This window comes from Thamnophis elegans, chromosome 2, assembly GCF_009769535.1.
Source record: "Thamnophis elegans isolate rThaEle1 chromosome 2, rThaEle1.pri, whole genome shotgun sequence".
In the NCBI taxonomy this organism is placed as follows: domain Eukaryota; kingdom Metazoa; phylum Chordata; class Lepidosauria; order Squamata; family Colubridae; genus Thamnophis; species Thamnophis elegans.
The window spans coordinates 46,905,067-46,928,270 of record NC_045542.1 but is presented as its reverse complement, the minus strand read 5'-3'; the positions used below and the strand labels follow the sequence as shown (position 1 = coordinate 46,928,270).

The following is a 23,204-nucleotide window of genomic DNA, read 5'->3' as shown; positions in this document are numbered from 1 at the left end:
GCCGGATCACGTGAGCCGAGAAGAGTCGGGACTCGGCCGCTCGGAATCTGGGGTTAATTTGGGTTTTGTTTGCCGGTCGATCAGCTTGAATTGAGGCATTCGAGGAATTAGACATCGACGGGCCAACATGCAGGCGCCCTCCGGAAGGGGCCGCTCGGTGTCTTTGGAGAGCTGATCAGATGGTGCCTGATAATATTCCACAATCATCTTTCATCGCGACCCAGGACCTCTTAATGTAAGTTTTCTCTGGTCTTGATGACTACTAACTCCTCCTCCCCCGCCTAGCCTTGCTCCTCCACTTGGGAGTCTCCTAAATTACTTTTGATCTCCTAATTTTAACTCGATTGCCCGATTTGAGCGGTCTTTGCCCTGTTTTTCATGCCAGCTCTGCCAAGTGCAGGAGTGCCCAACCATTAACGGTACTGCAATAGTTGGGTTGTAAATATCTAAATACAAAATATGCTTAGGTCCATGTCCTCTACGGAAATTAGAAGATGATGTTGCAATTGTTTACTGTTAAGAAAGGGACAATATTATTTTAAGGCGGGATCCTCTGTTCCTATACAAAATGGAGAATTTGTAGTGTCGCCTAATTGCTATCCTATTCCTTTTCCAGGGATACCTATGGACGTGTACTGCTAGTTTGCTACCTACTCCATTTGCTATGACAGCTGTGTTTGCCTGGGACTTTGCCTGATAGTGCTTTGAGGAGGAGGAGTTTGAGATGGTGGATCCCAAGTGAATCCGTCTGAACCACAAAGCGTCCAGCCATGTCGGAAAGAAACCAGGAGCGTTGGGAGCAATGTTGCAGAGCAACTGCAAAGAGATTGCCGGTGCTAACTTGGCTTCCCAAGTATTCTCTGCAATGGCTACAGCTGGATCTTATGGCCGGGCTGACTGTGGGGATGACAGTCGTGCCACAAGCTCTTGCTTATGCTGTAGTGGCTGGTCTCCCGGTGCAGGTGAGGTTATTCATGCAGCAGTGGCTATACTTAACATAATCCCGGATTTTTACAACTCCAAAGTACACCTAAGTCAATATTCCCATTAGCAGTCGGACTGGCCTTATTGCAGAAAAGATGCCTCATCTAAGTGAAGAGGAAAAGGACTGAAACTGAGTTCAAACTCACTTCCTTTTTTTTAAAGGAATGCTTGGTCTGACAATACCATTTGATGGTTGCTTGGGGGAAGGAAAGATTAGACTAGTTTTACTGCATGCCACCGAGGGCCAGGTCAGGTGGCTGAAGGAATGGATGTTTGTGAAAGAATGGCGGTCTTTTGTGTTTTAAGCTTTAGCCTGGGAGCTGATCATTAATTAGATAGCGTCTTCATTTATTCATACAAGTGTATGATGCTTCATATTTGGTACTCTCAGAGATAAAGAAAATCCACATGTGTTATATCCAGATGCTTTTATTTTCTCACCTATCCTAGCCAAATGAGAAATTGCAAGTGGGCTGGAACAGGAACATGGCAAAAGGTGATAGAGAAGTTGCTGTATAAAATATCAAAGTCAAAATATTATTCCAGATGTGGGCAATGTGCTGCACATTACCATCTGCCTGGTTATCCCATTTTTTTTTTTTTTTTTAAAGATTATAGGTAATTCTCGACATGACCACAATTGAGCCCAAAATTTCTGTGGCTAAGCAGAACATTCATTAAGTGAGTTTTGCCCCACTTTATGATCTTTTTGGCCAGAGTTTTTAAGTGAATCACTGCAGTTGTTAAGTTGGTAACATGGTTGTTAAATGAATCAGGATTCCTCATTGATGTTGCTTGCCCGACGGTCGCATAAGGTGATCACGTGACCCCAGGACACTGCAACTGTCATAAATATGAGTCATTGCCAAGCGTCTGAATTTTGATCACATGACCACGGGGATGCTGCAATGGTCATAAGTATGAAAATTTGTCCTAAGTCATTTTTTCAGTGCTTTTGTAACTTCAAATGGTCACAAAATGAACTGTTGTAAGTCAAGGACTACCTGTATTTAAAAATATTAATTGAGAAGCTGGTACACTCCTTCTTTATTTTCTACAATGCCTTTATGCCCTTGTATATGTACAGTTGAGTTGAGTTTGAGTTTATTAACTTGTATGCCGCCCTATTCCCAGAGGGACTCATGGTTGTTGTTTCTCCGGAAAGGCAGTGCTTACACAGAAAGATAAAGATAAACCTAAGCAGTAGTAGTAGATTTGTAGAGCTATAAAAGGAACAACTTCTATAGTTTTCATTCCGGTAAATGAGTATTTTGTATTTGGCCAAGGCCATTGTGGCAGCCATTTTGTGGATGCCCACATTCCATGGGGAGTTATTTTGAGATAATGACTTTTTCTCACAGACAAAATCCTACATACATCTACCAGCCTAAAAAAGATTGCTTGCCCTAGTTATCCTCTGGCAGATATTTGTTTTCTCTGTGTTCATTTTCTAAAGTGAAACTGCAACTATGTTTATAATTTGACTTCACTTTCTTTTGCTTTGCAAACCTGTGAAGGTAATAAATGTGTAGGTGTGTTATTAAATTGTTGACTGTTCCCTAAATAAGACAGTTGCTATTTAAAAATAATTCAGCAAATTTTCTGTTAAATGCAATTTGTATTTTGTAGGCCTTTCATAACCTTTGTGGTCTTATTGGCTTACAGTTCTTCAAGTACCATGACTAGTCTCTCATGTTGCTTTCCCCTCTCCTTTGCAGTATGGCCTCTATTCTTCCTTCATGGGTTGTTTCATCTACTGCTTTTTGGGGACCTCCAAAGATGTAACACTTGGCCCAACAGCCATCATGTCCCTCTTGGTTTCTTCCTACGCATTTCATGATCCCTCCTTGGCCATTCTCCTCAGCTTTCTTTCAGGTTGCATCCAATTAGCTATGGGACTCCTCCATCTTGGTAAGACTTGGTTGCTTTTATAATGGTTTTCTAAGTCCACTGCCCTGTTACTATTATTGGCCAAAGAAGATAATTGGGAGTCAAATATGACCAAAAAGTAGAAATGAGTTCCCCTGTTTTTTGTATCCTTCACTTTCTATAAATTGCAGGACATTTTTCCAAATATCTGTGCAAAAGTACATCTTCTTGGGTTCATTGGGGTATCTGCCAGATAAGTTAGTACAGGATTACAGGCTCATTCAAACTCTCTTTATTAAGGTGATTTATGAATTATTCTTCACCTTCTGGTAGACTCTGATATTGTCTGCCTATATATATTTTGAACTGGCTGTCCATGTGTAATTATGAAGAGAGATTCACAGATGCTTCAATTAAATGCCAGGTGTACTCTATTTAAAGTACTTTGGGATGGCAATGCTTAATGAGATGAACTCCATGGTAAAAGAACAACTCCATAGATTATGAATTCATATCATCTTGTTCTTCCTAATCTAGTTTTGCATTTACAGCTAAATGGACAGGTTTCCTCCTAAAATAGGACTTGATGCATACAAGACTCCTTATTTTAAGTAATAGCTGGAAATAATCTCTCCCTCTCTAGACCTCAGCTTTATCTAGCTAGTTGTCAGGTGGTTTTCTGCTTTAGAAAGGAAGGCTAGAGATCCTACAAGGGAAAGAGAAGAGGACATGATGGGAAATGTCAGGAATGGATAAGAAATCCAGCTGGTTTAACTCCCAGGGTGAAATAAAAGCCTAAGGGATTTTTTTTTCTTCATTCCTGACAGGTTTCATTTTGGACTTTATTTCGTATCCTGTCATTAAAGGGTTTACTTCAGCTGCTGCAGTCACCATTGGCTTCAACCAAGTTAAGGTAAGCTATCTCTGTCTGCCCTTGGACATTACATTACAATTTTAGGTGAAGGAGCTTCTGTAGCAGTGGTGGTTTCCGGGCGGTATGCCCCGGTCCAGGTGTACCGGTGGCTGCTGGGAGCAGCGGCTACTGTACCAGAACGGTGTTTTGGAGGGCCTGCAGCCCGCTCATGTTCCTTACCTGTATTTGAGCCAAATGGGCCATTTATGCACGTGCGCGCAGCATATGGCGCCTGCGAGATCTCTGCTAAGCAGCTGGAGCATTGCAGGGCAGTGGCTGGGCCCTGTTGCAGTGTACCGGTCACGACGGGATCCGGAACCCACCACTGTTCTGTAGGAATAGGATGGAGGCTAGACCAGCCTATTAAATAAAGACACTTGTGAGGGAATGTAGTGAGGAGGTAGATGTGTGTGTGCGCATACATGAGTTCACGTGTTCCAGAGGAGTAAGACCAATTTGGTCCATATGTGTGAGAGAAAGAGGGTGAAAACAATCCCTCCCTAATAGTTCACAGAGTATATTGTAGATGGATATGGTAGAGTAGAATCTTGCTCAGTCTAGCAAGATTTTGTCTGTAGAGGTGAAACAATAAAGAAATCAGCTTGGAAGAATTGCCATATGTCATTCTTGGTTTGGGGCCTGACAGTCACACTGACCTCTGATAGTTGGAAAGTTTATAGAAGATTTTAATCATGAGAGAAAGAGAGAGAAGGGGTGTGTGTGTTACATTCCAACATTTCTGCAACTACTTCTTTAAAACTATTGAAAACTGCCCTTAACTTTGTTCTGTTTTCATTTCCTACTTCTTAGTTTCAAAAGCAAAAGCATGATTTCTTGAGCTTTCCAAAATTCTTAAATTTATATAATTGCAGAGCTCTACAGCTTCCTTTACCTCACACCCTTTTTCTCTAAGCGTTGCCGAAGATTGTGCACCATTGAATTCTAGGTCCCTTATAACATCAATATTTCCTCTGTGGTTGACCACAGTCAACTATTTGCAAGAGGCTGAGATGATAGCAATCACAGATACAGTTTTTGTGCTTGTGAGCATCCAAAAAGAAGCCTTTTTGTATAGAAGGTTTTGCTTCAGTTCACGAAAAACATTTTCTGGATTATTACATTACCAAAATATTGGTGGAAGCTGTCTAGGCCGTCCCTTTAGATTCATCACGGTTATTAGACCCTAATACAGTTTTTAAGAATATCAAAAACAAAAAGTGGGGAATGAAAGAACCAATTAGAGCTGTATAATGTTTTAAAATTTACAGATAGGCTGTTATGACTATATATTATAAAAATACCATCTTTGTACTTGCACAAACTTTAATATATATGCTAAAAATGGTTTGTAATTAAGTTGAAAGATTTACTAATGTGTACAGTACCACAAACCCGTGTTTCTTGAGAAGCTACCTAAGTTGTTCTCTGATACAGTATCAAAGACTAACTTGTTTCAAATGCCTTCTGGATTCATTTCATTCATGTAGTATACCCTCCATAATGTGTGTGTGTGTGTGTGTGTGTGTGTGTGTGTCTGTGTATCTGTCTGTCTGTCTGTCTGTCTGTGTGTTTGTTTTACCAGTTCATTTCTTGTCTATGTTTAATTTTCCATAGACACTTCTGGGTCTGCAGCATATTCCAAAGCAATTCATCCTACAAGTGTATTATACCTTTTACAGAATAAGTGAGACAAGGTAAAAAAAAAAGTGTTTATCTCTTTTTTTTACAAAAAAAAGAATTTTTTTTTTACAAAAAATGAAAATTAGTGTCTTCCTGTTTACAAAAAATGAAAATTAGTGCAAAAATAGTATGTAGAATTAGAATCTGGGAATTATAAACATTTTGGAGTGTTACATTTCAAGATCTTTAAGCATTCGTAAACCCGGAAATTGTGCAAGCTCAAATATTGCATGGGGAATCTTAGAATGAAGCTAAAACCTGGAATGCTGACGAGTTTGGGGCATATCTGTTTTTTTCATCACACCTTAGGGCCAAATATTTTTTTCAATGAGGTCAAAGAATACATGAACTTAAAACTGTAGAAATCGGAAAACAGCCTGACAAACACCCATCTGATCTTTTATGCTTAACTGCGTCATTTTTGAGTGGATCATGTTTACTTTGGGGTTAACATTATTGTTCTTATAAAAGTTAAACTATATATGCTTACAGGATACGTTGTATGAACGAATGAAATCTGAGCTTATGTTTTTCAGACTTTTAAATCTCACACTTCATATTTCCTTTAGTTTATTAAAAATCTAATTCACCAGCAGGAAAGCATGTATGTTACTTCATTATAAAAAAAAAATACAGGTATCTTGCTGGCTGAATGGAGTGATGCACAAATTGGAGAAGGGTCCATGCTTTAAAAAGCAAATGGGATGGAGGTCTTTTATCTGTATAGAGTTGTTGCAGACCAATGTCATGATTATCTGCAGGGCTGGAGATGCCATCCTTGGGGTCTGCTGCCTAATAGTCCTTATGGTCCTGCAACAAATGAAAAAAAGCATCCCCAGGGCCCATCTGATGGAAACCTTACCTGTCAGAATCAGTCGGTATATAATTTGGACAACAGCTACAGGTTTGTCTGTCTTGTCCTCTAAGCAAGTGTTTAATTTTCTTCTTGGAAGTGTTTTTGTAAGGTCGTGTCATGATTATGGAATCCATGCCTATGGTTTGACTATGCAGAACTTTATTTAAGACTCTTTTCCTTACAGCCCGTAATGCTTTTGTGGTTCTCTCGGCTGGTCTTGTGGCCTATTCTTTCCAAGTGACTGGCTCCCAGCCTTTCAGCCTGACAGGAACGATTCCCCAGGGACTCCCTCTGTTCCAGCCACCACCGTTCTCCATCATCACACCCAATCAGACTGTTGATTTTAAGGAAATGGTGGAGGTGCGTATTTCTTTTCTTTTTTTAATGTTTTTGTTCAGCATTTTCCAAACATTAAAATCACAACTACACCTTTACAGCTTTCCATTATCAGTATTTCTTTTTTCTAATTTCGGGTTTTCCATTTTACAAGATAACATTTTACAATGTTATCTTATGCGTATTCCTCTTTGTTTCATAATTTCTCATTTTTACAATATATACGTGTATATACAATATTTACATCTCTATTACTTTCTAAATATATACCATCTCCTTTTATTGTATTTTCTATGTGTTCATTATGCATTGATTTTGCATCTCTTTTCAAGCCAATTATACCACGTCTTGTAGTACTCTGTTTCCTCTCTGTTAGCGTATTTCTTTTTTATTGATTCAATGTCTGCCTCTCTATTTATGTCAGCCCTTCTAGATAGATCAGACTTAAGAAACCAGTGCCATGTAGTTCAGGACTACTTTTATTGTAACAGAATCTGAATGCACTCTCCCTACCTCTTTATCTCTGTGTAAACTAGGGAAGGTCTTGTTTGAGAAGTTTCCTCAGTTTATTTTCTTAGCCTGGGCTTCAGGCCCCTTTTATCTGACCACTTCTTTGGAAGCAACGCTGCCTCCTGTCCTTCAAGGCCATTCCTTATGCATTCTATAGTTTGATCACAACTTCACAAATAAATACAGTTAAACTTACAGCAGATTTAGTTTTAGTCCCTCTCAAAAATGTAGCAGTAGAGTTTAAACTTATTCATCAATATTCATCAATACCTGTTACAAAGGTCTTTCCTTTTTTAAAAAAAATAGTTCTCATTAAATTGGTCTGATTTTTTTTAATATATACTGAAATAAAATGTTGTTTGCACTGTGAGCTCTAATCCACATAGAATTATTTTTCAGGTAAGGTTTTTTTAGTAATCAGGTAGTTTAAACAGCCTTAAAAGTTTTGACACTTGCATCTTAGTGCTTTTGTACTGATGGAACTTGTTAGAATGGAGAATGTCATAATTTTACAGGAAAAGTAAGGTTTCTACTTTTCACTAGAACTCCAGACTTATATAAGGTATATTATGGAAGAATTTATTTGAAGGATGCATAGAAATATTTTCAATAAGGCACATATTTTCTGCAGTTTATGTGTATGTGATGTGCTACTTATGCTAGTTGGCTTAAAGCACAAATTATTGGTTCATCTGAGAGCCAGTTTGGTTTAGTGATAACGTTTCCAGAACACCAGCAGGGTAAGCTACTGTGTATAAAAAGAGAACAAGCCCCATACTTAATAGCATTGATGATGTTATCTCATTGGGTTATGAAATGTCTGCAAGAAAACAATCAGAGAGCAGCAGGGACTCCACAATTCAACCCTGAACTTCATATATTCTCTTCCATTGTATTTGTGTAATTTGATTAATGATACGATACTGAAATGGATTTCTTCTTAGGGTTGTGGAAAGAACTGAGTTCAAAGCCCAAAATGTATCCAGGTTGTATAAGGACTGCCCAGATAGGACCTCTTAGGAGCACCTTAAAAACCATGTTTTCTCCTGGTCTAGGGTGGTTGCCCTCCACATTTGATGCACCATATTGAAAAAAGACACATTTGATTTAAGATATTCTTTCCCAATCCCATAATGTCTTTTGAATCCATATCTCTGCACAGCTCTAAGATTTACTCTATCTCTCTGTTACATTTCCCCCCTTGGTATGGGACATTCCTTTTGTGGCCGTAGTTCCCTCTTCTTGATCAAAATTGCAGTGAAATACAGCTTCCCTCTTGCATCCCTGCAGGCCATTGGACCTGGCTTGGCGGTGGTGCCCCTCATGGGACTGCTGGAGACAGTTGCTATTGCCAAAGCATTTGGTAAGATCATTATCTTGTTTGCGCCCTGAGGTGTAGGGAGGGAGGGAAGGAAGGCAGGACTATATTTCCATGCACACCTGACACCTGAAATGAAGTTTTACTTCTATTTGAAGATAGTGGCCTCTGATCACAAATCACAGTAAGCCATAATCTGTTTCACAGTAGATTATTGAATAAGTCACATTAGCTGGAAATGGGATATGGTTGACGGGCCCTACCCAGACTTGGTTATAAGATGGATGGCTACATAAATGTTTTAAATAATGTAAATAAATAAATAATGTGCACAATATAATAAAATCACAGCGGTCTGTGTGTGTGTGTGTGTGTGTGTGTGTGTGTGTGTGTGTGTGTTGAAACTATAGTTAAGAGCAGAAATGGTGCATTTGTGGCTCTCCTTATATTGGGGAATGATAGCTTCCAATCCCTGCTAGCATAGTCAGAGATGACACAGCTTGGACATGTCAGCAACATCAGAAGGAAGCAGACAATATACGCTTGGACTAAAACGTGAAAAATTTCTTAGACTAATAGTAATTCAGTGTAAGAGATAGCTGTTTTCTTGTCTCTTCCTGCTTTGAAGGGATAGAAACTTGTCAGTGGAAGGATTAGGTAAAGAAACTGAAATTGAACCTGAACTGAACCTGAAATTGTGAATGATTTTTTTTTTTTTGTATTGTATTACTCTGCAATGTAAATTTCAAAGTCCCTAACTAGCTTAGTTAGGATGATGGGTAGTTATATCAGTTATACTGCTTTAGGGAAGTACCATTTTCTAGGATCATCTACTCCGCATTATGGTATTTGTATTAGCTTCACTTATCCTTCCCTATAGTACCTTGCAAACTTCTTTTCTGTGGAAAATGCTGTAATAAATTATTCTCTGTCAGATCTGTATGTAACGTTGCCTCTTTTTTTTCTTACCAGCCTCTCATAATAACTACCAGATTGATTCCAACCAGGAGCTGCTAGCCATGGGTAAGGATTTTGCACAAATGGCTTGGTTGCATTTGACTGGATGAGGAGAAGCTAAGTGGGGAGTGGGGGGGGGGGATTCTGGGAAATGTAGTTGTCAGGTGCAGTTATTAGGGGGTAAGCAGAAAGAATCTTTGGAACTTCATTGGTGAAACCACAGCTTTAGAATTTTGGGTTCACAGAGTTAGAAGGCATGTTGTGGACTAATCCATGCTCAGTGTAGGAAATCTGGAGGAATTGGGGAGAGTGATCCTAAGGCCTCTAAGAGCCCAGGAGAGAAGACAGCGTCTTGCAATCTCCCTGATTCTGTTCCTGCTTTTCTTTCCTGATACACTCTAGGGTTTACCAACCTGCTGGGATCTTTTGTCTCATCCTATCCAGTCACAGGAAGTTTTGCCCGGTGAGGAAAACACTTCCTTTTCTCCCTCCTCCCTCCCCACTTCCCTCCGTCTCTGCATGCAGAACTTTAGAAAGGTTGCATTTTATTATAAAGTTATTTTTTCCTTATTATTCAGATAGGCATAGCCATTCGAGGAACCCAGCTGAAGCTGGATATACATTTTAATGTTCAAAAATGGTTGTAAGTTAATTAACAAGGTGAGAAAAAGGTGATGCTTGAGGCCAATTTGGGAAGATTCCTATAACTTTTTTTTTTTTTAGGAACAAGAGGAAGGATGATTTACCACACAAAAAGTGTCTTGTCTTGGAGTTGCACTTTGGACTGAAAACATTTTTCCATAAGTGTTCACAGTCTGGGGGTGTGATCTAACTCTGTTTGGCTGATTATTGACACTGAGGAATATATTTTTTTTTGCCAAAAATCACAACCTTGAGTAATATAAAGGAGAAATATATAAGTGAAGCAGTGGAGAAATGTGGTTGTGGACACAGCAAAATGAAAGCCACATTTTAATTAGAATCTCTTCATTTTTCATTTTTTAAAAGTTGCTTTTTTTTCTTTAGCCTCTTCCAGTTAATTTAGTCTTAAATCATAACTTGCAAACTGATAATTGAAGAATGTGAGGAGAAGAATAAGGGAAACATAGCCAACCTTGTGGAAAGGGCAATAGGTTGCATGTCTTTGATACCTCTAGGTTTAAAATAAGGTTAATCCTTTTGCTTACAATGTCATTGTTCACATTGCAGGACGGCAGTGAATGCTCAGACTGGTGTATGTACTCCTGCTGGAGGACTAATCACAGGTAGGAAAAAGAATAATGCCTTTGTTGGAGGAGAATAAATTGGAAGCAGAAGATTATAAATGACAAATATGCCAAGAGAAATGTTACTTCTGTAGCTCTCCTTTTTTTTAGTAAGCCTGTCCAAAGAGCCCCTGAAGACATGTAAATACTCCAGCTAAAATGCATCAAATGTTATGTCTATGGAGATTCTCCGTCACCCAGTCATGGTTGTCCCAAAGGTGCTTTTTCAAGAGGCAACTGGACTTTCTGGTTTTTCTTTGAATTTTCTTGGATGGGAAGCAAAAGATCTTCAAAGAAAAATCCAGAAAGTCCAGTTCCTCTTGAAAAAGCACCTTTGGAATATCAAATGTTATGTACAAATATAGATCCTTGATACACAACAGGGAAACATCTTAAAGGCTAATATATTCATTAAGGCAAGATTTTCCTGGTTCATGGTTTGCTTCATTAGATGCCTGGAGGAAAAAGCAAACACACACACACAAACACACAAACACACACAAACATGGTTTTCAAGTGAGTGGATAATAATACAACAGAAAAAGAAATCTAAGTACAAGTAATTATGGTGATAATTACTCATTTATGCTGGATGTTCTTAACACATTCACACTGTTGTTGGGACTTAATAGATATAGTCTTGCATTGGTGAGCCCATGAACACATGTAGCTATTTTAGTTTATGGAACATAATGTCAAATCTCATAATGACTTGCAAGCATTTGGGATTCACTGATTAAATTTATATGCCACCAAATGTTTCAAGATTCTCAGCAGTTTGTGAATATAGAAAGCACGCAGTAAGAATTCAAACACCTGCGGTAAGCCCCTAAGTAACCCACCCAAAACAGTAACAGCAGGCAAACTAAATTAAATAAACCAAGATTGTTAATACGGCAGTGGTGTTCATCTCCCAAGTCACTTAGAATAGTATGGTTTTTCACCACTTTCTGGATGGCTGCCACAAGTTCATTTCTGACTCTTAGTTAGTTGTTCTTATCACTTCACTTCATGGAAAACCTGTAGCATAGTAATGCGTCCAACCCTACTCTGCCACCCAATTTAGTTGGAGCTTATTGTAAACTTTGCATTTTATCTCATAATATGGATGTCTCTTTTCTTTTATAGGGGCCTTAGTACTCTTATCCCTAGCGTACCTTACGTCTCTTTTTTACTACATTCCCAAGGCAGCACTGGCAGCAGTCATCATCTGTGCTGTGGCTCCAATGTTCGATGCCAGGATCTTTCGCACATTATGGCAGGTTAAAAGTATGAACATGGATAGCTTTTGTTCTTCCCAAACATGGTCAGAAAATATTTAATACTTCCCTATAGACACTAAAGATGGTTAGAATTCAAACCTGAAGGATATTCCCAAAGTGATTTGGGAAAAGGAGTGGGAGAGACAGAATGGAAAGTTCCTCCTTTTCTGTAGCTCTTCTTAGTGCTGACTTGGTATTGACTTTCTGAATTGGATTACTGTATTTTTCGGAGTATAAGACACACCGGAGTATAAGACGCACCAAGATTTTGAAGAGGTAAATTAAAAAAAAAGTTTTTGCACTCTGCCAGTCTCCCAAACCATCTGCACACATCATTTTCGTCAAAAACAGGCCATACATAGCTTTTAGGAGGCTTGTAGAGTGCTGCTGGGGGAAGGGGAGGAGAACAAGAAAAAAATGGCCCGTTTATTGCCAAAACACAGGGCATGCATAGCTTTTAGGAGGCTTGTAGAGTGCTCCTGGTGGCTGGGGGTGGTGGTGCAAAAGCAAGCAAAAAATAACTCATTTTCCACTTATTTTTGCCCTCCCTAGCCCCCAGGAATACTTTGCAGGCCTCCCAAATCCTCCGCACGTCCATTTTTGTGAAGGAGGCAGGATTTGGGAGGCCAAAAATGCTATATTCAGTGTATAAGATGCACCCAGATTTTCACCCTCTTTTTTGTGGGGGGAAAAGGTGTGACTTATAGTCCAAAAAATTCAGTAATCCACTATTTCTTTATGAGGAAAGAAGGAGTTGACTTAGGGCTTTGGCAAATGCAGATGCTTTTCATTGTTATACAGACTCTTAAACATTTTAGGATGCAGCCTGACGCTATTGGAACTGCCCATGGAGTCCAGTCTTTTCTAAGAGCACATATATTGGATGGGGGTGAAAGATCTGCTGGGTCATCATAAGACCTTGCAGCTTTGTGTTATAGCCAGTGACCTCCTAGAGTATTTAAGTTAGATCTAGAACTGGTTTGAATTGTAAACTTCTTGCTTGTCCTAATGCAAGGGACAGCACACTGTTTCTTAAAAACCGGAAAGCATGATATCCTTTTTAAAAACATATCCTTAACCTTTCCCCAGACCATTGCAAAGACAACATCAGATCATTTTTTGTCACTTTGTCAACATTAATTTCCTACCTCTGCAGCAGTTGTGGGCTGTGCAGTCTTCCTGCTAATCTACATTTCCTTGTCTAATGTTGAGCTTAGAAAAGGTAGAATGGGAACCAGTGAGTTATGTACAAGTTGTCTTTTGAGCTTTAGTTAAAATCACTTTCTTGCACAACTTACTTCTACACTCTTAAAACATTGGTACCTAAGCCTAGAGCTAGTTTTCTTTGGAATGGCATGCTTGTTTTGTCCACTTTTGCTGATGTGGTGGACATGTCCTTGATTTAATTCTCTGTTTTTTTCCCCACAGGGCTAGATCTGGTGCCTCTTTGTGTTACGTTCTTTGTTTGTTTCTGGGAAGTGCAATATGGCATCATAGCAGGGGTGACAGTTTCTGGAATCCTCCTGCTCTACCCTCTCGCCAGGCCTCGGATAAAGGTTAATTTTTAATTCACTGAGTCACACAGAGTTTGGAGAAGGCTATTTCCTTGGGCCAGAAAACAATACATGGTAGCCATATATGGCTGATTGTAAACAAATTCTGTTTTGTTTCTATCTGCTCTGATTGATTGGGATCTACTTAGGGGGAAACAGATAATGATTCACTTAGGCAATGTTATTAGATAATAATGTCAGCATTTATATATAACATAGGAATATGTATAGATTTGAATCTCTTTATTCCTGTCCAATTTTCAATTCTACTGAGACTTTGTCTCTAAGAGATACTATTTAACCATTGAGACAATAAATGATTTCATAAGTACTGGTACATCAAGTAACATTGTGATGACTCTGAACTTACTCACCTCCCTTTGGATTCCTTCTCACGATATCTTCTTCCACCTTTTTCTCCAGATTGTGAGGGACAAGGCAATAGTCGTAAAGCCTGAGAATGGCCTTCAATTCCCTGCAATTGATTTCCTCCGGGATACTATACACAAGCAAGCTCTATCAGGTAAATTGTGTGTGCAAACTTCCTGAAATGAAGTTGAGTGCTTCTTGAGTGCTTCTGGAAAAATAATTGCTCTATGAGGTTACCTCCATGTCTTTCAACAAAGAGTATATAAGATTTCAAGAATGTTTCAGTATATCGGTATGCCTTTTGAGGAAATGACCATAATACGTAGATATTAGGACCAAATGAGAAGGGTTTCCAGTTAACAGTTCTTGAGCTGAACAGATGGAACCACAGAATAGATATTTAAACAAACATACATAGTAGAATCAAGATTTTAATCTTAACAAAATGAACTATGTCCTTCATTGATGAGAAAAGCACATAGCCTGGCCAGATTCTCTTGCAAAGACCTTGTATGTATGCTAGCTCTTTGACTGATCTCTTTCTTGTGTTCTTGTTTTCTGACTTCTTTTCTTTGAAGGACAGGGTGATGTGTTGGTGTTGGTGGTTCTGGGCAATGTGAGAAGGCTCATCTGCCCCACATTTACCAAGAGATGGAAGTGGCCTGAGGAAGAAAGTTGCAGCAACTTATTCCTGCCTCTTTCAATGGTCTTCCTAAATCTCCAAGTGCTAGAAAAAGTAGGATATGTGGCCTGCGAGGAATGCTGCGGGAGGATGTCCTCTTCCCCATCATGGCCTTTTATGAAACAGTCTGTCTTCTCCCAAACTGCACTCTGAAATGTCTTGGACCTCCCACAGGTCGTACACAGTCAGTTCAACCAAGCATGCTGTCATTAAGGAGGATTATAGTTCCAAAGTGCCAGGAAAGGCGGGGAAAGCCATAATACATGTGATGGCAGCCTGATCCAGGAACCTATGTAGCTCCCCCAACTATCAACCTGACTACCAAAAGAGAAAACTGAATGATTTTGAGATTTCTCCTCCCTCCTTTTCTATTTAGGAAGAGACCTCTCTTGCAATTTTGTTTTATTATTTTTTCCGGAAACACACCAAATTCTGATGACGATAAATCAGGACCTCATGGTGATTTACAGAAGATCATCTTGATTTGTAAACTGTGTACAGTGTCCTGTTTATGTATGGATGTTATTGTGCTTTGTTCTTGGTTTTCAGTAGCTAATTGCGTTTGTCCCTTGGCACCTGGTTCTCCTCAAGGTTCTTGTCAAAAACACAACACAACAAACACGAAGCACAAAGACTGATATTTCTACAATAATATACAATGTTCTTAGTCTTTTCCTCTGTCCAATTTTTCTTGGAACTGCAATGTGAGTAGATTAGACTAAGATGTGTGGCCTGCTCTATACCAGTGATGGCTGTGGAGGGAGTTGAATCTGTGTCTCTATACAGATCCAAATTATAAATTTTCACAGCTTCATGCCCTCAAAGAATCAAACTTCTACTTTTTGAATTGCTAATCAGCATTGATTGGTGGTATGACTCCTGAGAGTTGGAATCTAGCACATTGTGAAGGCAAAGATGAGCCTATGTGATTTTATAATTTAGTCCATATTGGTCAACTTACATTTCTATACATTTATTGATATTAGTTCAATAAATTATATTACTTGAGTCTCTGAAAGTATTTTTTTCTTCTCATTTCCAATTTTAATTGTTATAACTTCCTTCTATGGCATCAGGGATGCGGTGGCTCAGTGGCTAAGATGCTGAGCTTGTTGATCACAAAGGTGGGCAGTTAGGCGGTTCAAATCCCTAGCGCCGCATAACGGAGTGATGCTTCTGCCAGCTTCTGCCAACCTAGCAGTTTGAAAGCAAAATGCAAGTAGAAAAACTTGCCCACTTTGGTGGGAATGTAATAGCATTCCGTGTGCCTTCAGCATTTAGTCATGCCGGCCACATGACCACGGAGATGTCTTTGGACAGTGCTGGCTCTTCGGCTTTGAAACAGAAATGAGCACCGCCCCCTAGAGTCGGGAACAACTAGCACATATGTGTGAGGGGATCCTTTACCTTTTACCTTCTATGTCAGATCAAGCTTATATTGGAAAAAACTCTGCTAAAGATAGCTAATTTTATATTAAATAATAAAAGCAGGATGATTTGAATTTTAAAAGGTTCTTTAATTTACATTAAAAATTATGTAATTCGGGGGAGATGGATGCAAAACTTCCAAAAGTTGTGAACCTAAAAGATTTATAAAATGTTCTTCCATTGTTTTATTTTTTCAAATCTGGACGATCAAAATATCAATCTGTTAATGCAGCTAAGAGTCGGTCTGCATAAGGCTTTCATTCTTTCTGCACACATAATGTTATCTTCCTTCAGAGCCTCAGCAACGCAGTGTCATCCTGGACTGCAGCCACATCAACAACATTGACTATACTGTAGTATTGGGTCTGTCGGAACTTCTGCAGGAATTCCAGCTCCGGGAACTTTGCTTGATCTTCATTGGCTTGCAGGTGGGAATGTGTCTGGGAGTTGGGGAGGTGGGGGTGGGAGCAAATGTAATTTGCAGCTGGATAATTTAACTTTAAAAAGGCTTAGAGCCTAACAATTTTTATTTTGTAAAAAGACAATATTGTTTAGTGACAAAGTATATACTTTTCATGTAGAAGATTTTAATCCTTGGGGATAAGGAGAATGAATACAGATAGTCCTTGATTTACAACCACAATTGAGCCCCAAATGTCTGTTGCTAAATGAGATATTTTACAACCTTCCTTGCCACAGTTAAGTGAATCACTGCAATTAATAATTTATTAACACAGATGTTAAGTGAATCTACCTTCTCTCTTGACTTTGCTTGTCGGAAGGCCGCATCATATGACCCTAGGACACTGCAACTGTCATAAATATGAGTCAGTTGCCAAACATCCGAATTTTGATCATGTGAACATGGGGATGCTGCCTTTTTTCTTAAGTGTGAAAAATGGTCATAACTCTTTTTTCAGTGCTGTTGTAACTTCAAACAGTCACTAAATGAATTGTTGTAAATTGAGGACTGCTTGCATCCCCTCTAGCTTTTACTAAGTAACATCCTGCTGGCTAGGAATATTGATATGTGCAACCCTAATGTATCTACACAGTAGAATGATGGATTTAGTTGTAGTGTTGTTTCCTATATAGTCTGATATAAAATAGCCATATATATTCATAAACATACCAACAGTGAAGTTTCTGAAACACAAAATTCTCAGTGTCTCTCTAGAATATAGTCTGCATGTTCAAGTTATATAAGCTGTTTTATAACTCAGCCCACTGAGTTAACTAGCACTGTATTATTTCCTTTGACCCAGAAATTTGTCTAATCCTATCTTTTAGCCAGAGAAACAAAGGGTGCAACTTGAAAATTTAGATAAGCAAGGGATCTGTTTTGCCCTTGAACCCTCCCTCCCTCTTCGAAAAGCTCTTATGAAAAAAAATAACTGATAATAATTCTCCCATTGTCCTTCATGCCCACAGGCTCATGTGCTTGAAATCTTCCAGGCTGCTGACTTGAAGGGTTTCCGTAATTTTTCCACCCTAAATGATGCAGGTAATTTGTTTAGATATTGATTATTCAGGATTGTGGTCCTTTGCCATATAATCTGACATTCTTATTTTCAGAAAAAAAATTATTTCCCAAACTGTACTCTTATCAATTGAAAAGCCAGTATAGATAGTCCTTGTTTAACAACTACAGTTGGGACCAACAATTCTGTCATTAAGTCTTGTAGTTGTTGAGCAAGACATCAGGTGATGGCAACTTACAATTTTACCGCAGCTTCTCCATTGACTCAGCTTGTCGGAAGCTGGCTGGAAAGTGTGCAAATAGCATTTGTGATTACTAGGATTAGTTGAAAGCTATTTTTTCAGCATGGTCCTAATTTTGAATGATTGCTAAACAGGGTAGTTGTTAAATTGAAGACTATCTATATAAATTCTCGGAAGAAGATGCATACTGTGAGGTGTAGTCTAACCCTCAGCCTCAACAATGAAACAGAACAAAAAGAAACATGAGGGGAGCAGAATGCAGCCAGAAGTTGTAAATTATAAACAGATTGTTAATTGGGGCTGGCCTAGATTTACTGGTTTCTTGCTAGGCAGAAAGTGATTCAGCTACCTAGAGCCTCTTAAATGACTTGCTATGCCAGAGTCCAGCATTATTTTTTCCTTGCTTTTGCAGTTCTTAAGATAAAGGAAGATCAGAATAGAAGTATTTTCTTATAGGAGAAGAAATAAGATCTACATTAAATGAAAGGATAACAATGTTTGAATTAACAGAGGCAATTAAGAGACAGAAAGATAAATGTGATGATCCCAGCAGGGAACTTGGAGTTTTGAGGAAATTCTTACTTACACTTAAGATAATTCAGATCCAAAAGCAACAAGAAGCTTGATTAAATGTCCTATATTATTGGTTGACTTTAATGGTTTTTAACTCATCTGATTTTAATTTTTGTGCATGTGGCTTGGACATAACAGATCTCTTATAAACACAGTACAAATGAATTCTATTTTTATATATTATTTATGTGTTCTCTTGGCTTTTAATCCTTAGATTGTCTAAAACAGGGGTAGTCGACCTTTTTATACCTACCGCCCACTTTTGTATCTCTGTTAGTAGTAAAATTTTCTAACCGCCCACCGGTTCCACAGTAATGGTGATTTACAAAGTAGGGAAGTAACTTTACTTTATAAAATTTATAAAGCAGAGTTACAGCAAACCCCTATCGCCCACCATGAAAGCTGGAACACCCACTAGTGGGCGGTAGGGACCAGGTTGACTACCACTGGTCTAAAACAAGCAAGATTTGAGTTATGGAAATTACAGTGTATCAGATTCATAGCATGATGTATATTTTCTGTTGTAGAAAGAAGTCTCGGAGAATTGTACGTTGCCACTGAAGACATGCTGAGTGACAACAGCAGCATACTGACTACAACTGGGATCATCCAGTGAAGGAAGTGAGCTCAATAAAGACTGTGTCTGTCCAGTAGGAGAACTTCAGACTGGAGGATGAAGCTTTGGTTCCATAGAATGGTTTAATAGACTCTTAGCAGAGTCTGCAGCCACTCTATGATTTATGGGCATAAATACACATCTCAGTCAGAATTCATGGGCACTTTGGAATTTTTTAAATAGGAAAAATGAGGAACTTCAACTCAACAAATAAAGATTCAAATAAAGAGTTAAAAATCATTTCAGGGATCTAGGAAAAACTTGTGAAATCAGTGTGGATTAAATACTTCTATGACTGTAGCTTATCACATGGGTGCTTTTAACATTTCTGTAATTTATGATATTATTAATGGAACACTATTCTTCAGAATTGCACTGTCCATGGCACATGGTTTCCAGCTATATGCTGTAATCTCTAATATTCATTTCAGTAAAAACGGAAATGTTAGATGCCTTTCTTTTATGAAGTTTTTATTAAGCCAGGTTACCTGCCCATGTACAGATCGATCTAGGTTATCTGCTATATTTGAACCACTTTGCCACTTGCCATCCCATTTTTTGGTATAGTCGCTATATCGACTTGTGGCATTCTGATGTGTCTTGGTTATTTATCTGGCTGCTCAGTTGTCAAAAACCTTCATACACCAGCAAGGCATTGATTAAGTATCATTAAGTAAGTGTTGATTCTTGGTAATCCATGCAGACAAACTTTATCCAAGATTTGCCTTCAACCTGGCCTTTTATGTCTCCTAATGGTGCATTCATTGCTGCTATAATCGAGTTCATTCACCTTGCTGTTATTTGTCCTTTTTTCCTTTGTTGTCATTCCCCCCCCCCCCCCAAGCATCATGAACTTTTCAAGGGAGCTGATTCTTAGCATAAATCTATCCAAAATACTATCAGTTGACTCTGATCATTTGTACATTGAGTGAGAACCCTGGATTAATATTTGTTTTCTTGACTAGCCATCCGTGGTATTCTTAGAAGTCTTTTTAAGCATCAAAAGCATAAATGTTCTATTTTGCTTTTTTAAAATCCAACCTTCATATCCGTAGAGTATCACATGGAAACTCAAGACTTGTACAGTTCAGATATAGACATAACAAGGCATTTAAGCATTTTTTCCAAGGCCTTACTACCATCCTGTTGGTATGAGACTTATTTCTTGACTGCTGGTTCATTTACTGTTGATATTGTTAAAAGGCAGACACTATCCACTATTTCAGCACTGTCAGTCCTAAGATTGATTATTGTATCTGTTGTCATTAGCTTTTCTTTATATTTAATTATCCCAATTTTTCTTCACTGTGCTCGATTTTCATTACTATAGCTTGCAGATCACTTGTATTTTTTTGCTATCAGGATAGTATCACCAGCATACCACAGATCACTGATGTTTGTTCCTCCAGCTTTAAAGCCATCCTCATCTAGCAGCCTGGCTTACCCCTATAGATAACAGATATATAATCAGCATATAGGTTGAATAAAAAAGGAGTATTATCTCAATTTGCTGAACTGGAACCAATCTGGTTCATAATGTTTCACCTTGCCTGTGACTTCCTAATCTGTTACAGATTTAATATGAGGACAATGAGGTGTTCTGAGATTCCCTTTTCCTAAGGACATTTCACAACTTAACATGGTTAACACACTCAAAGGCCTTTCTAGAGTCAATGAAGCATATACTGACTTCTTTTTGCCTTTCTCGATTATCTAGTATGCATTGGCAATAATGTATTGTGTGCCTTGTTTTTTCTAGTCAGTTTGAACATCTGGCATCTTTTTTTCCATGTAGAGCTCCAATTTGCTTTGAATGATCCTAAGAACTATTTTAGTAGCATTTAATATTGAGAATATTGTGCAATAATTTGCACACTTGGTTAAGTCTCCTTTCTTTGATACTGATATGCAGAATGATCTCTTCCTATCTATTGTCCACTATAGCATGTTGATTCATTTAATCTTGTTGTGCTGAACTAATAGTAAGCCACAGGTGGAAAAGGTCATTGCTCCCATAAGCAAAGAAGTTGAGGGAGAGAAGACTACATAAAAGTGTAGTTTGTGAAAAAAAAATGATACAAGTTTATAGGAGAGACCATAGTTACTTGCAGGTTGCACAAAAAAACGGGGGGAGGGGGGGGTTGTGTTTCCAAAATGGTGTTGGGAGCCACGGTGCCATATTGGAGCTTTCACGCAAACCTCACTCCAATAAATTTAAGTTTTTAATTACAGCAACAAATTATCATTGTTTTCTAATAATTTGTTTCTATTCTTCATTTTTCACAAATATTGCAAAACTATTGGAGAAATGAAAGTAATTTGCTATACCAGTTTCTATTTCCCTTTTCAATGTACAGGACTATTTCTCAGCCATGCTTCTTATTGCAATTTTTAAAAGTTGATCTTTTGTTCAATAAAATGGTGCTTCTTTATACCTCTGTGGCAGTCTAAAGGGAAAGTTACTGTGAGTTTCTTGGTTACTATTTGACCAGAGTCCATGCATGTGAGATCAGATATAAATCTGATCAGTATGCTTACCATGGAGGAAGTGGTATCTCAACACATAGGACCCAAATATCTATTCCCCCATACTCTAAATTCAAATTTATTTAGGAGGGGAAAGACATGTATTGTCCCCATTGTTAACAGCCAAGTCTTCAGCAACCTATTGTAAAAAACAGTGATACCTGTTTGCAGATATAAATCTAATATGCAAAAGAAAATAGTTGTATTTCATGTTCAGGAGCTTATTTCTGTGAACAAAATATTTCTGTGAACAAAAATGTATGTTGAATGTTTTTTATAGCAACCTCTGAACAATATTATTGTTGGTTAAATCTTTACATGTTTTTGTACAATTACTGCAGTGGATATTGTAAGGATGGTCTACATCCAAGAAGACAATGAGGATAAAAATAGTTTTTTGATTTCCAGATCACATCCAGTAAACTGAACTCTTCTTTCTTCATGTCCTCTGTCAGTGAATCAGGAAAGAAAAAAACAAGTCATCAACCATAAATGAAAGTGATACCAAGATTAGCATGTTACATTTTCTTAAAGCTGATTTCCTTGCTTTTATCTCCTCCTCCGAATTAGAAGTCCATCTATTATTTCACCCCTTGATAGAAACGGCTGTAGCTGCATTTTACTAAAGTTGAAACCATGCAGCTAACACCCATATTATTGTTGTGGGAAAACAACAACAGTTTAGATGAATGGGACCAATTAAATCAAGTTGATATATAGAGATAAAAGGCCATGTTATCTTAGAACCATCCCAAAGGTTTGTAAGGGGAGATGTTTTCCTTTTGGCATCAGGTATTCTTAAACTGCCTCCTCCTCTTGATTTATGGGGGGATGATTTACACACACACACAGACACACACACACACACACACACACTGCTCTTATTTTTTGCTTCATTGGTCTCTCTAGGTTTCTGAGAATAAGCAAGCAGCAGGAAATAACATAAGCTCTTATAGCCTATAAACCTAAAAATCATTACCTATGAATATGTATGTTTATGCCATGCATTGCTTATGAATTAGTTTCTGCCTCCTTCATGAGATGTATATAAGTGCATCGCTTTGTGGAGTGAGGTCTCTCACTATTTGGATCGACTTCCATCAGCACATTTAATGCTTAATATGGTCTTTGACTTGTCACCACAATTTCTGCTGTTAAGCCAGGTGATTGTTCGGTGAGTCACCCCCACTTTTACAACCTTTTTTTTTTGCCATGGTTAAGCGAATCAGTAAAGTTGCTAAGTAAATTATGTGATCAAGTATCTTATGATTCTTGATGAATGTATTCTATTTTATTTTTCTTTATGTACACTGAGAGTAGTAGTTTTTTTTTCAAAGCATGAGCGTGGGACACATGTTCTTGAAAAAGATTAAAAATTGAGCAGATCAGGGAGACTCGATGAGTGCTTTTAATTTTTTTGATGCAGAGGCAGCAGGAGGAGGATTCCTTCAGTGGCTCCCAAAAGGAAAGCTTTCAACCATGAAGGTCTAGCAGCCAGGACAAAACTTCTGGAAAGAAATTTACAGTATCCAATTTTCTATGCCAATTAATTTCAGATGTCACTTTCTGTGAGCTTGCAGACAGGTTTCAAGCAAGCATAAGCCCCAAAATTCTTCACAGCCATGGTTTTGCCTTTAAATAACTACAGGCTGCCCATTTCCAAGAGATGGTTCTTGAACCATTGTGAGTCCAAATTTAGGTTAACCAGTTTGCAATCCAGGCTGCTTAATATTTTTAAAACACAATGAGCCCTGGAACTCATGAGACCCCCAGTGCAACGTATTC

At 38.3% G+C, this 23,204-nt stretch overlaps 1 protein-coding gene across 3 annotated transcripts; it reads left to right on the top strand.

Moving 5' to 3' along the window:
- The first annotated feature begins 5 nt into the window (after positions 1-5).
- SLC26A11 (solute carrier family 26 member 11) lies at positions 6-21,734 on the top strand. 3 transcript variants are annotated; one of them, XM_032210155.1, is made up of 17 exons: positions 7-235; positions 617-962; positions 2,703-2,895; positions 3,681-3,766; positions 5,381-5,460; positions 6,208-6,350; positions 6,487-6,662; positions 8,439-8,511; positions 9,439-9,489; positions 9,826-9,886; positions 10,633-10,688; positions 11,817-11,957; positions 13,379-13,506; positions 13,927-14,026; positions 16,277-16,410; positions 17,414-17,486; positions 18,805-21,734. In XM_032210155.1, exons 2-17 carry the CDS (start codon positions 771-773, stop codon positions 18,891-18,893), a joined length of 1,776 nt encoding a protein of 591 aa, XP_032066046.1. In that variant the 5' UTR covers positions 7-235; positions 617-770; the 3' UTR covers positions 18,894-21,734. The 3 variants fall into 3 exon arrangements, with proteins under 3 accessions (XP_032066047.1, XP_032066048.1, XP_032066046.1); XM_032210156.1 differs by lacking the exons at positions 16,277-16,410; positions 17,414-17,486; positions 18,805-21,734 and adding an exon at positions 14,451-15,690 and having other exon boundaries at positions 6-235; XM_032210157.1 differs by lacking the exons at positions 16,277-16,410; positions 17,414-17,486; positions 18,805-21,734 and adding an exon at positions 14,456-14,539 and having other exon boundaries at positions 6-235.
- The last annotated feature ends 1,470 nt before the right edge of the window (positions 21,735-23,204 follow it).